Source organism: Paramacrobiotus metropolitanus, unplaced genomic scaffold (assembly GCF_019649055.1).
Source record: "Paramacrobiotus metropolitanus isolate TYO unplaced genomic scaffold, Prichtersi_v1.0 Parri_scaffold0000124, whole genome shotgun sequence".
NCBI lineage: Eukaryota > Metazoa > Tardigrada > Eutardigrada > Parachela > Macrobiotidae > Paramacrobiotus > Paramacrobiotus metropolitanus.
In genome coordinates this window covers 65459-79614 of record NW_026570344.1, presented here as the reverse complement: position 1 = coordinate 79614, position 14156 = coordinate 65459, and the positions used below count along the sequence as shown (strand labels likewise).

Here is a 14156-nt window from a genome sequence, read left to right as displayed (position 1 = left end):
CAACCTAACAATATAAACATGTGCGCTTATTCATTGCCTCAAAGAGACTGAGAAAAGTAGCCGATCATAATTAATTTTTTGCATAACCGGCGAACCGCTGCCATTTTACATGCACTTTGTAGCATTTGTAAAAATAACTTTGGCTAACGCATCACGCTGGTGCTTTACTGACCACAGATCAGTTATTATTACTGTTATTTGCATTAAGAGCAGACAACCCGCTAAACGGGACTTCAACTTTCGGTCGCCACAAGGGTAATGACACAAAAACCAGAAGGAGATTTTTAATGCAAATCATCAGATCGAATGGCATACTTGGCATTTATTAGCCCAGTTGCCAACACTATGCACAGGGAATCACAAAATCACACAAGAATGAATTGGTTATTGACAGGAATACCGGGCGCATCAACTGTGGCAGCATTTCTGGACACCATGGCACTGGCTGTCGTAGAAGCAACCATGTCGGGGACACAGATAGTAGTACTGCGGGCACGTCAACATTGACATCGCTATGAAAGGGCACGATATTGACTTGGCAAGTCAATATCGTGCCCTATACTTTAGTAGGGCCGAAGTTCGAACTATCAGTGCACTGCTGGCTGTGTCTGTAGCATCGGCGGCGGTCGGGCTGCAAGTTAAATGCATGGGAACAGCTGGTGACACAAATGGCGGCCGAACCTGGAAAAATCAACGATCTACATACTTCTGTGCACCAGGTTGAAATTCTGAGATTTACTTAGCAATTAAGTCGCAAAAATAGTATGTAAAAAAATCTGATAGAGATATCAGGTTTAAAATCTAATCATTCTATTAATGTTATTTTGGGTTTCCGCGGAACCAGACACAACCGCGAGTAAATCTACATTTTACAAACTTTGAAGAATTTTGCGTCGATTATCACGGAAATTGTTGGGCACCCGGAAGCAGATTCTCTGTGTAGTATGTACTGTTTGGGAAGCAAACTAACTGATAGTTTTCTCCCACACCCGGTTCACCAGGTAGCGCGTTTTTAAGGTGTATTGTGAAAATTCGATACATGACAGCGACGGTATGTCTAAGCAGAGTTATCGCGCAATGTTTGGCGTTAATGGGAACGTGTCTGGGATTTACGTATATACTACGTATTTTACTATTTTTTTATAAATTTTAACGACATAATGACATTTTTACATTTGAAAGACATCCGTCCTGCATGGTTCGTCCTGTTGATGGTGAACAGTCCAATCCATGACTGCTTTTTTTTATGAAATCGAACCAGAAACAGGGCGCTTAATTAAATTTTCATTTGGGGCAAACTATGATTGTAGGAATTGGATTAATTTGTTTACTGGCATACAAAGCAAAATCAAATACAGCTAGTGAACGGTAAATACGGAAGCGGCGTAAAATCCTTCCCCATATAACCCATTGTTTTTTGACACGCGACCATGCGTTCAGCCGGTACAGATACAAACAAGATGTGCTGACGTCGGTGAACGGTGAAAGTTCTTTTGTTTATTTTCTTGCAATGTTTGTGTACTCTCCGAGCAACAATATGGTGTCTTCCGTTAAAACGGTAATCATGTCTGGTTGCAAGCAGATTCAAAAAAATAAGCAGTGCACAGGATATTAACTACATGTACAATATCATGCGGGAAGTGGAAAGTTGCAAACGGACTTGCAGATTCTGCGTTGAATGTTTACCACTACTGGCCACACGGGTTCACAATCCGCAGCCGATGGGGCATATAGTGAACTGGGAAATATTGAAAGGTCATTCGTCAAACTGGGTCTTGACAAGACCGACCAGTGCACTTTGTGCCACAACATTTCTGTTGCCCCGGGCATTGGTTGTCGTATGTGCACGTATTTGGAGGACATTGCAGACAATACAGGGCAGTAATCGGTCTGCACTGTCCCGACTTCACGGCTGGCATAGCATTGTTGATGGGGTTTTCAGTTGTCACTGGACAACCTGGGCGTCCAACACCTGTGCACGAAGCAAATTCTTAGTGCCCTGCATATATAGTTTGTGGCTTCTTCTTATGAATATTTTATGCTAGGGTTGCTTTAATTACTGAGCTTTAAATGTAATAATACGAAAACGCGGATTCCGGTTGGGTTTTGTACAGCAAAACCGAGAGAAGGTAATTAATTTTACCGGTTGGCGTCTGAGCGTTTGTGGTGACAGCGACCAGGATAACCCCAGCGATAAATACAAACAAATAATGCATTCTCGCAAAAGTAAAGGCTGAAATAGAGAAGGTAAGTGTTAGCAAGTGATAAAGGTATTCGTAAAGTTGTTTCGCAATTTTAAGATCAGTAATTCTTTAAAATTATACTGCTTTTGGACGAGAAAATAAAAGGCAGTTTTCTTACTTTTATATCTTAAAACTGTAACGGTACTTAATACCGCAGTGACTAGGCAGTTGGCATATATTTTTCTGGTAACACTGAAGGCAGTTTCCGTTCCTCTGTTGTTCGGCTCTGCTTTACAATTTTGTTTGCTATTTCGGTAAATCGTATTTTTGTTTGTTTGCTTTGTTATTGGGGAATCTGCTGGGAAAACATGCCCACTGCAGCCTTCGATAATATAACACCAGTTGCGCGCGGTGGATCGGTACGGTGTAATGTGGCAGTGCAGCAGTGCAGGATCATCAAATGGATATTACGAAGAGTCAGACAACTTTGTGCGGTATAGTTGTGCGGTATAGTTGTTTTGACCATTCAGAGCGTAGATAAGCTCCGGGGACCGGATCGTGATGACACACGTTACCAGTCGTTTCTACTGTGCATAATGCACAAAAAACCTACACAGGCGTTGGAATATACCCGAATGTTTGAATCTGAGCATTGTCGAGGTTGTATACAAAGCCGTCAAAAATTGCAAACACACACGTTTTTATGCTTTTTCATATACACAGCCACATCTGCAATCTGTGCCTGCGTTCAGTAATGTTTCGCGCACATCGATAGGACAAACGATTGCATAATATTTTATTATTAGTTAATAAACTCTTGTAAAATTTTTATTATTAATTAATGCTGGCCTATCATGGAAGCTGAAACTATGGAATAAATAGATAGTTGCTTTCAAAACCGCAAAAATTTAAGGCTTTTTAAGAGACGTCCAAAAGTCTGACACCGGTGAAGATTTTTTCCAAAGATGACATATTGAGTGTTCCACGCCTGGTGATGGTGTAACTTTTAATTTCACTTATCTAAATCGATTTAAAAAATCTTCAGTAATTATAGAATTTCTATTAGGACTAAAGAACATGATCTAAAATTATGTATGTACGGTATATGTAGAGCGTATGTAGGACGAACATGCAGCAATTTCTGATTGAGTAATTTGCACAGACGCGTTGATTTTACGAAAGAAATATAATCGCAATAACATTTTGAATTATTGCAAATGCACTTTAAGGTACATTTTTGTAGCCAAACCAACCTGCAGAAGGAGCATCAAGTTTCAGTACTATTTACATCACCTTTTATATGCAAACAGTTACAAAATACCTATGCAGCGCATAGTTTTTCTACCGTCGGCACAGCTTGCATATACTGACTGATACTATCTTATATATAAGATAGTATCAGTCAGTATATGCAAGCTGTGCAAGTTTTTTCAGAACGCATAATAGCTTTCGTGTTTTAAGTGGGCGTTTGAAGCTGAACAACTATTTTTTTGTTAATTAACAAAAAATAGTTGTTCAGCTTCAAACGCCCACTTAAAACACGAAAGCTATTATGCGTTCTAAAAAAACTTAATGCGCTAAAAATGAAAGGACAATCGGACTGCAAAAGCAAGCGCACGTGCGATCGAATCTGCTTCGTAATTAAATTGTCACAAACGTTTAAGAAAACATTTAGCAGCGAACGTCACAGCTCTTATCCGGCCATGGCGTCAGGTCAGTAGTTACACTGGATCTAGGCATGCCTTCACGCATCCGTTGTTGCAGCACTTCTGGGCACCTGTACACTGGAAGTCCGAAAAGCAGCCAGGGCACTGGGTGATGATGGCCGGACAGAACAGAATGGGAGGCTTAGGACAGTTGCCGGGTTTTGAAACACCGTACGCTACGGGAACGGCCGGATACACTGGACAGTCGCGGTGTGCCGTGCCTATGATAGAGGAAGGCCTGTTTTAAAAATCATCTGCACTTTGGATGCTTGCGTTATTAGCTTTACCAGTTCACCATAATAACTGTTGTGGTTGTGATCAGAATACGAAGTAACCAGTTAAACTCACCAGTGTTAGGCTGGGCAGTTGTTCCAGCACTGATTAGTACGATGGCGAAAAGCAGTGCTAAAAGATACATGTTTTGAAATTCGTACAAACCTCTGGAGAACATCTTCAGTACGGGACAATAAGTACTCGTACGTAAGTAGTAAGCACTGTGCACAAGGTTTAATAGTTGAAAAGATACGAATGTTCAAATGATTTTTGTTGTTTTAGATTTCAGCAGCTTAAATAGTAGTACCGCGCTATGACTATGCAAAAATGCATTTGGAGCACTAAAGTTATGAAATCTGAAATGTTGTTTTTATTGCCATATTTACATGTTTGCTGACCGGTGCAAATGTATATTGTGTTTCTATATGAGACAAAGTGCATTCGAAGAAACAGTTGAAGAGTAGCAAACGTTACCGGCATGTACTCGTACAAACATGCATACAGTACGAAATATAAATATCAACACAGGCAAAATAAAACTGTGGATAATGCCTGTTTCGGTGGTAGATTCAGGAAACTACAAGTGTTGTTTCTAAAAAAAACCTTGAAATAATAAATATGTTGTTTTGAAAATGCAAAATTACTGTCTTCCTGTAGTATCGCGCTGGTAACAAAAGCATTATTTTAAAATGAGTACTTTTTAGGAGTAAACAAGCCGGAAATCACCACAATTTTTTAGCATTGGCTACTGTTAATAGTACAAACTATTCCATGTTATATGCAAGCTTTTTAAGTACTGTTACTATTGTATCAGTTCAAGCTCCAAACTTTCCGGAGTAACGCAGAAATGATATACGTGCTTTTTGTGCAATCATTAAACAACCATGCGTCGGTTATAAATAAAGGCATCACCATACTGTTTATAATTTTACCGTTACGAGGAAGCATTCAGTCAAGTGATCGCTACCATGCGCAATGAATTCGCTACCTGCTACCATGCGTGCCGTAGTGCAACCGTCCACGGTTGGCTGTTAAGTGAACCGTCAGTGGACATTTTAGCCAGCTCGCTACATGAATCCGCTACCGACTCGATTGAACTCTCGTCGTAGTTGGACAACAAGGTCTTTTAACTTTTCTTACTTATTTCGCTAATAACAGTTTTCCGTATAATTACTTTTGCATTAGCACTGGAACAGTTGTCTGAACCTGTCTGTTACACCCGCAATCAGTTCACGAAAAGCCTCTCTAAGGTCACTCAATGAGATCACAAAAAGAACAGGATCCATTAGCAACTGTACGCTGAAGATAAAAGCTACCACGCTGAACACAGTCAAATCTTCGGGAAACGGAATGAATGTGTACACCATAAACACCACAATGTTGGGCGTCCAGCAGATTGTCGCGCTGGTGGTCAGCATTGTCAGAATCAGCATAGTCTGCGAGTTACTCTTGGCGATTTCCAGTTTAATCGCCGATTTACTGGCGCCCTGTGAATGCTGCGTGCCGGTCGGTTTTCTTTCCAAAGAATGCTGCGGCAGCTGACTGTCGTTGTTTGTGATTTTACTGGGAATGGTCAGCTGCGACAGCGGCAGCGGTCGCAAGCGTTGCAGTTCGTGTCGACGAACGCGATACTTATAGTAAATGAACGGGTATGACACTACCATGACGACCAAAGGCGTCACAAATAAGAGGACGATCATTATGAGATTCCAAGTGGGTTGCGCGGCGATGTCGAAGAAACAACCGTTGCTGGACACGTTTTGTCGGTAGTACAGGATATCGGCAATAAAACCCGGCATCATTACAATATGCAGATAGATCCATTTCCCCAAACACACCGCTGCAAAGACGCTGATCTTTTGACTGGATTTGTAGGAGTGAGGAAAGAGGATTGCCCACAGTCGGTTAAGTGTTATTAACATGTGTGCGTTACATGTTGCTGCCTCTGTAATAATTGAACAAAAATTAATTTACATTCAAAAGTTTACTTAATTACTTGCTCACCAACTGGGAGACGTTTTAGATTTTACTAACGTAAAGTATAATTGGAGTATAAGTATACTGAACAGATGACAGAATTCCGCGTCTTCCAATAACTGGGCAGGAAATCGATTCCAATATCGAAAGCGTTCTCCCAAATACAGTAAACAAAATCCGTGATGATTAAGTTCAGCATGAAAACATTGAAAGGCTTTTTGGATAGGTTGTCGACGCGATAGAATAAATACAGTACAAGAATGATAGCAGTTATGCTAAGAATGAACACCACTGTTGTACTTATGGCAGAGAAATTTGCAGAAAGTTCTTCAGGATTTGAAATGTTTAAACCCAATAAACTGCTTGTATTGTTGAACATTGCGGCAATAGCTGCCTGATTGTGACACGCTCGTAAAGAAGACAGTAAACTAAAGCTGATAGAGTGCACAAATGTGTAACTAGAAAGGTCACACGGGTTATATATCCGTCACGAAGACATCGGCATGGTTGTGGCACTGGTCAATACACCCAAAGGACAGGATTCACGCACACAGATAATTAAAAACCGACGTTGAAAACCACATACAAATATCTTCTAATCTCTATATTTTCCACTCTTAATACGGAGTGCATGACGCACAACGTGATTCAGTGAGTGTGAAATAAAAATTATCAAATAAAACCATCGAAGTGCGCAGTTGGGTTAATTAATAGGAAGACTTCCAAATCTGCGTGTTCACTTCGCCCATTGGATGGACGATACTAATCCGGGATTTAAACCTGCCACTCGGGACTACCAAACAAGTACTAACAAGGACGCCCTAATGTTCTGATCCTAACAACGTTTATAAATTTTGAACAATAACAAAGCCACGGCACGGCGGGCACGCAAACAAAATACGTCGGTATTAACATGACAGGCAGCTGATCGAAGTTCATCCATACTCTTCACATCTACAAACTAATCAACAAATTTAACAGGAGATGCAGCGACAGAATAACTGTTAAATAACTTAATGCTGTTACAGAATAGGTAACTGTTACTATTTAAAAGTAGTTGGTCACTGGCACAAAGTCGCTCGAAACCATCCTGGCTCTCCAACAGAAAAACCATCCTGGCTCTCCAACAGAACCACTTCAACGCTGTGAAATTTTCGGTATCGTAACACAAGAACCATGTACAAGTACAGTATGGCATTATAGCAATTTCAGTTGCTTATGGCTCTTTGCTTATAGCTAAAATGCTGAGGTAAATAATTTTCTACGCAGACTAAACTTAAAACATGAAAAAAGGGGCTAGCCTCCGTAAAAGCGCTATTCTTCCTGTTGAACGTCCATGGTCGCAAGAAAGGCCCGCGAACGTACAGCTTGATAACAATCCGGGCCGGACAGCTTGGTAAAGGTATCCATAGCCTCTTCGCAGTAGCCGCGCCACACTTCCCGCGTGGATGGAAACATTGCCTCGAACAAGATAACCAGGCGGATTTTTTCGGCGGGAGTCAAGAAATCCACCTGCTTTCCCATGATGACTTCTGTACATCTTAAGGGACATCCCACAGCATCAGCCAAAAACGTTGCGCGATTCACATGGTACTTTGGGCATATATTTCTAGGAAAGATAATACCTAATGTACCTGCTTTTTTTGTTGCATGGTATTGATCGCCAAATACGATTAAATCATTAATGTACTCGTAGTTTTCATTAGTCTGTCCTCGTAAAGTCGGTCACGATTGAAAATGCTTAAGGTCAGGAACAAGAAAAATCACACAATTACAAATTCTTCAGACAACTGCTGCAAATAAAGGAAGCGTCACGAGGATGATAATAAGATTAAATGTTTATTAAATGTTTTTCCAGAAAGATATTGCAATTACCGACAATAAAGCTAGCTGTAAAAATATTCACTTACCGCACACAAACCATAAGTTCTTGGGCCAACTTCCAGGCATCTTTAAATCGGTGTTGTTCGTTGTAGATCGCAACTTTGCCAAGTCCACAAACGAAACGGACATGCGCGTCAGGATGCACAAGGTCGGCAGCTTCCAGTTCATCAAACAGCGCTGTCATCGTCAGGAAATATTGTATCTGATTAGGAAACCTAGCCGCGCACTTTTCCAAAAAGACCATCAGCTTATTCCGGCGATCATAGTTGACAGCGCCGCATTGGGGACAGGGAGAACATGCTCTATCATCGCTGGGAATGCGTTCCGTGCAGCCCATCGTCGAACACTTTAGCGGATTAAGCTCGGCTTCCTACAAAATCACCAAAAAATAACAACAAAAAACACCAGCATGCAATTCAATAACGCCGACTAAACCGTTTTGGTGAACGTTGACTTACGTATTCTGGCGTGCATTTGCGGCAAATGCACAAATATCCGTACACATTTCGAAACAACTGACGCCGGCGCGGAGCAACCGTTTGGTACTGATTCTGCATGAGTTCACAGTATCGCAGCTGAAAATACCAACTTCAACAATCGGTTTGCAAGCGAAGTGAGGAAGAAAAAGTGACCACAGCGACCTTTAAATTTTACAAAATTTTTTAATCGAGTCCAGTTAGGTTGATTTCCGCATCTCTGATGGTGTATTGTATGTACATTGGAACATGGACTTACATCAGATAGGCCAGTATACATTGCAATGTCTTCCGTTGCGCGCACAAACAGTCGCCGTCCTGTGTAATCAAAGGTAACGTTGATGTCCCAGCAGACTGGCTTCATAGCTCGGTGCGGTATGCTGGGGAATAGTGCCGCTCCGACCAGGATTTGCTTAGTGCGGGTGTTTGGTATGGGAAGCATATGGTAACGCAGAACTTTAAGATAGTCAACAAAAGCCGCTACAGATACATCCAGTGAAGAAGCAATGCGGCGCAAAACCGGACACATGATGACCGGTCTCTTCAGCCTGCATCATTGGCAATTAGTACAGTTGTGTTGTCGTCAAAAGCGAATCCATAACAACTCACAATGGATCCACTTGCTTAAGGTGCTCATCGGCAGGGAGCAATTTCAAGATATTTTGAGCAGATTTCTTCCCCAATCCGGTGATGTCGTCCAGTACACCCCGCTAGACAGAATGAAACTTTTGATGATTGGGTAATAAAGTTGATATTATAGCAGATGGACGTTTAAGTCAACCGCGTACTGAAAAGTGGAGAGCGATGAAGCGGTTTTATGCGCATACCTTGCCTTTTCCGCCAGCTTTGCTATCAGAATTTACAGATAACATGGCAGTACAGGATCACTCTTATTGCAGTAGGAATTGACGCGAGAAACCGCCACGATTGTTTGGGCAACTGGTTTCAGCATGGCACACTCCTTTTTGTGTTCCTTCTTCCAGTCTGTAGTCTGTAATTAGAAAGTGCTGATAAAATACTTTTTACTTAATCAAATACATATCGCTAGGTATTGCTGTTATATATATTGTTGTGATGACGATCTAATGTCCAACCAGGTTTTATCAGAATTGCAATATTGCTGTCTTGCACTAAGAGTAAGGAGTAATAAGCGATGGTCCGAGGCATACACCGGCTACACGTTTCAAAGTTTGAGCACACCTGACACTGAGCACCGCAATAGCGATGTAATCGGCAGCCCAACATGTCTGAAGTTCCTTCTCGCCTTGGAAGCAGAAGGCGCACAATTTGCGGTATTCGGTCCTCTCGAAAGACCAGAGCCACGGATCGTCAGACAAGATAACGTCTCCCGGTGCAAAGGAACAGACATAATCCCGCGGGACGGTTGGATACGCCTGGGATGTGTCCATTACAAAGCTCCTTCGATGAAGAAAACTAACTTAGTTGATTGTTGACTACAAGTCTTTCAGGCACTTTATAAGATGTGACACAGTAACTGATAAATGCTTTCAGGATTTTGTGTCTAAAACTTCCACTCCTCACAAGTAAAGCAGAAAATTGCAAAAGATATTGCTCACTGTTCAAATTCGAACTGTATTACAAGGCAACAGCATGTGCAGTTTCTCAGCTTGCAGTTTGCTGCTTACGCCCAGTATGTGCTAACAGTGGAAGGCGGATACAGCAATTTAGTTACATATCTTACTCGTATATATATTATTATCATTTGGTAATGTCTTTGTAACTGGATTTAGCGCGAAACTCACAGAAGCATGGACACACTGGCATCCGCTTACTTCTCAATGAGTTGTCTTCCACGGGATACGAGACTTTAACAATTTTGAACAATTGCTATTGAGAGACATTGCTATCAAAACTATCAGCAAAGAGCAGAATCGATTGTCTCAGGCGATTCTTTAACAGAAGCACCGGTAACATAACATAAATACTTTACCAAAAACAGGGTATGATGGTGGATCTAGGAAGAATCCACGGACAGACACAGAAACGGAATCTGTCCTGCAGAGTGAGCAGTGTTGTATACTACGAGTTATGCGGAAACGCAAGCCACCCGACAATCAACTGCACACTTTTATATCCCATTTTTTTTATAGCACTACACATGCTCCGCAGCATTCTGCTGCGGGGCCAAAAGTACAGCAAGTTACTCAGACGACGATGGCTAGCAACTGAAGAATCTACCAGATTGAAGATCTGGTAGATGAAGAAAATCAACATCAAAATACAGCAAAACAACTAAGCACCCGCACTGGTGCGGGTGGGCGGGGAGGCCACTCCTCCTCACAAGGGCTAACAACAACAAAATACGGCTGCTACAACAAAATGACGTTTTCTATTTTGTCCAGGTAAGGGAGAATTCCCATTCCGCAGATTGCATTTCTCCTTTGTATGTGTATAAGCAACCGCTGCCTAAAAAATTCCCTTACTGAGTTCGTCAGTTTACTAACGTAAGTACTTGTATACCTATGGCTATAACTTAATTTTGTTTTGTTGTGCACTTGTGCTCACTGTCGCACCACAACATGGAGTATTTCTAGCAAACCGCATTGGTTCACGCCGATTACAGTACAGTTATTAGATCACGACAAAACAGTAACTTGATCGATAATTCACTCAGTACACAAAATTAAAATATTTCGTTCAGGTTCTCTGCCGTTTTGGTAAGTCCCGAGCACTGATGCCGCCTTCCCTTTGGATTTCAGTGACAATCGCTGTCGTAAAAGCTCGTTTGGCCGAAGTCCTCTCCTATGCTGCTGCAGTCATAATAATAATAATTAATAATATCTCGAGACTTAAACGTTGAAAAGAAAACAGGTGAAGCGGCTTTCTCCCGTTCGATCATACAGTTTTTTGCCGATTTCCTTGCAACTTGCACGAAGCAGTTATAAAATACGTAAATGTAGTCAAAATGTTATTCGTTTAATATTCAAATATATTCAAAATAAAACTTATTCAAAATGTAATGCAATATTATGTAGATGTAAAAAATTATGTAATATAGATATTCGAAATATTATTATTTTATGTACAGCGAAGTACCCTAAACTGGTAGAAGTATCTGAACTGTGAATTCAATTGCTGAAAACAGGAAGCAAGTATTAGTGTAAGAACTTGCCAGTCAAATTTATGTTGCACGACTGCGTGTCACATACCAAAACATTGACGTACTTCATAACTGTTTCGTGCAAGTTGCAGTGCGTGCAAGGCCACAGGTACGGATAACAGTTTAAAAAAAATGAGTACATATAACTGTGAAATTGATTTTGCGGGTTTACAGCAGCCGAGCGCATATCGGATCTCTTTCTAGGCACGTACTATCAACAAGGATCGTCATCTTTCATTTCCGATTGCAAAAGCTCAGTTCAATGTTGCTGAAAACAGATGAACTACACTTCGAAACTGACGGAAAGGAGCACAGAACAGTGCGAGCTAAAGTTTCGACTATGCAGGCACCCAACGATGCATTATGAAACCATTCAGAGAGGAATGAAAGGCACCCTGACCGGCCGGCCACACGTTTTTTCTTTCAACCGTTCAAACCCCTGACTGCGCTCACCATATGGCGCAAGGTGATATCGAAATATCTTCCCAATTCTCTCGTTCTGTCAGAATAACTGGTGCTGGATGAGCTGTTTTTCATGACCTTTAGTATGTGGCATTGTATGGATATCAGATACGGAAGACAACGTGCAATGGAACGAGATGGCTGCTGAATGCACAATGGCACACGAACTCGGAGTCCAAGTTCATTAATTTCAGCGAATGTGTGAGTGGTAAAAGAGGGAAACTCTGATTACGTATCGCACAGAATACTGCACCAAACATCTATTGTCTAGTAATGTCGTGAGTATTACTAGTACTTGCTTTCAGATCTTCTGTGCATTGTAAGCGCCCACACTGCAGCGCCCACAGCAACGTTCAGAAAAAGCTGAACATTTGCGTGTACATGTGTTGCCATTAACTGAGCGAATAAAAAGGCATTTGGGGACAGTAACGGTACCACATTAAGTTGCTGAAAGGTTGTGAACATAGCATCTGCTATGTCGAATATTACGAGTAGTGTCAACACTTCGCTCTTAAACGCTATTGTAAACAGCACAGCAGACGATGCGACAACTCCGAATTTCCCTGCTATCAGCACAACAATCGTTTTTATCCTCAGCGTTTCGGCGAATATTCTCGTTCTTTATTTGTTTTATCGTATTAGTAACTTAACTAAAAAGCCTTTTAATGTTTTTATGCTCAATCTGATTATAACGGATTTTATTTATTGTGTTTGGGAAAATGCCTTCGACATCGGGATTAACTTTTATCCCGGCTACTGGAAAACCAGAAATTCAGCTATTTGTTCAGTGTACATCTACAGCAACTACCTTCTACGTAAGCGAAGTTCATATAAGCGTGTTTGCTATAAAAACTGATTTGCATTCTCATACATTTTGCAGAAGCTGCAACATGCAACGCGCATTTGCTTATTACTCTCAACCGGCTTTGGGCCATTTTATTCCCACACTCCTATAAGACCAACCAAAAGGTCAGCGTTTTTGTTGGAATCTGTGGAATAAAGTGGGCATACCTCCACGTCGTAATGATGCCCGGCTTTGTCAATGACCACCTGTACTATCGGAAGGATGTCACCATTAACGGCTGCTTTATCAACCTGGAAGCCCAACCCACATGGAATGTGACAATGATTTTTCTCCTCTTCATTGTCCCTTTATGCGTCATGGTGGTGGCGTTTCCTTTTATTTTCTACAAGCACCGTGTTCGGCAGAACGAACTGCGTCGTCTCCGTCCATCACCCAACTCCAATACAAATACCGCTACGCTGCAAAAAGCGATCAGCAAAGCGGCAGTGACTAGTGAGAACATAACACTAAAGGAACCGCAGACTGCGGAACAAACAGAGGGTAAGGCCATTGATACCCGCAAAAGTGAAACTTCAAAAGCCAATTCCCAGCCAATATTGATACTGACCCTGCTGACGCTGAGTGCCACAATCTGCTGGACGCCCAACTTCATTGTGTACACTTATTATACATTCGTTCCTTTTCCAGATGATCTGACGATTTTTAGTGTGGTGACCTTTTTGTACAGCATACAGCTGCTCATGGATCCCATCCTATTTATTGTTGCTTTGAATGACCTGAGAGCTGCATTTTTTCAATTATTTACAACAAAAGGCTTCATACTAAAATAAATTACATAAAGCTAACGCACTGACAAATGACTAAACGGTAATTACGGCCTTGACTAAACGGAAATTACTTTACCTGTATACTTACCAGTTAAATTTGAAATCACAAGTGCGAAAAGCGATCGGGACGAACACGGACCCAGAATGCGTTATTTTAGTAAGTCTTAATGTGGTCACCATATGTTTCGATAACTCGGACTACTGAATCCCGATTAGGTATTGAAAGTCCTGCTGGAACTAGGGCTGCTGACTATATCTTTAACATAATTCTTCCAAACTTTTTGTATTCCAGAAAATAGTAGCAGATTACACAAGCTAATTAAAACATGTAATGAACCATCCGCAACGTAACAAACCGTAACGCATGTCGACGTTTGGTAGTCCGCACAAATCGTACCACAGAGAATTCGTACAGTCACTACAGTGTATATGCCTATACGAC

General features: G+C 41.4%; 3 protein-coding genes across 4 annotated transcripts; 1 reads left to right on the top strand and 2 right to left on the bottom strand.

Moving 5' to 3' along the window:
• Positions 1-5343: 5343 nt before the first annotated feature.
• On the bottom strand, positions 5344-6518 carry LOC129598538 (5-hydroxytryptamine receptor 1D-like). The gene is made up of 2 exons (XM_055496504.1): positions 6197-6518; positions 5344-6107 (listed from the first exon to the last, which is right to left on the bottom strand). Exons 1-2 carry the CDS (start codon positions 6516-6518, stop codon positions 5344-5346), a joined length of 1086 nt encoding a protein of 361 aa, XP_055352479.1.
• A 918-nt stretch (positions 6519-7436) lies between these two features.
• LOC129598532 (uncharacterized) lies at positions 7437-10614 on the bottom strand. Of its 2 annotated transcripts, XM_055496497.1 has the most exons (8): positions 10451-10614; positions 9700-9918; positions 9327-9490; positions 9109-9209; positions 8759-9047; positions 8482-8598; positions 8050-8393; positions 7437-7748 (listed from the first exon to the last, which is right to left on the bottom strand). In XM_055496497.1, exons 3-8 carry the CDS (start codon positions 9369-9371, stop codon positions 7454-7456), a joined length of 1191 nt encoding a protein of 396 aa, XP_055352472.1. In that variant the 5' UTR covers positions 9372-9490; positions 9700-9918; positions 10451-10614; the 3' UTR covers positions 7437-7453. The 2 variants fall into 2 exon arrangements, with proteins under 2 accessions (XP_055352472.1, XP_055352471.1); XM_055496496.1 differs by lacking the exon at positions 10451-10614 and having other exon boundaries at positions 9700-10065.
• A 985-nt stretch (positions 10615-11599) lies between these two features.
• Positions 11600-13717, top strand: LOC129598537 (proteinase-activated receptor 3-like). The gene is made up of 3 exons (XM_055496503.1): positions 11600-11729; positions 11825-12897; positions 12963-13717. Exons 2-3 carry the CDS (start codon positions 12558-12560, stop codon positions 13715-13717), a joined length of 1095 nt encoding a protein of 364 aa, XP_055352478.1. The 5' UTR covers positions 11600-11729; positions 11825-12557.
• The last annotated feature ends 439 nt before the right edge of the window (positions 13718-14156 follow it).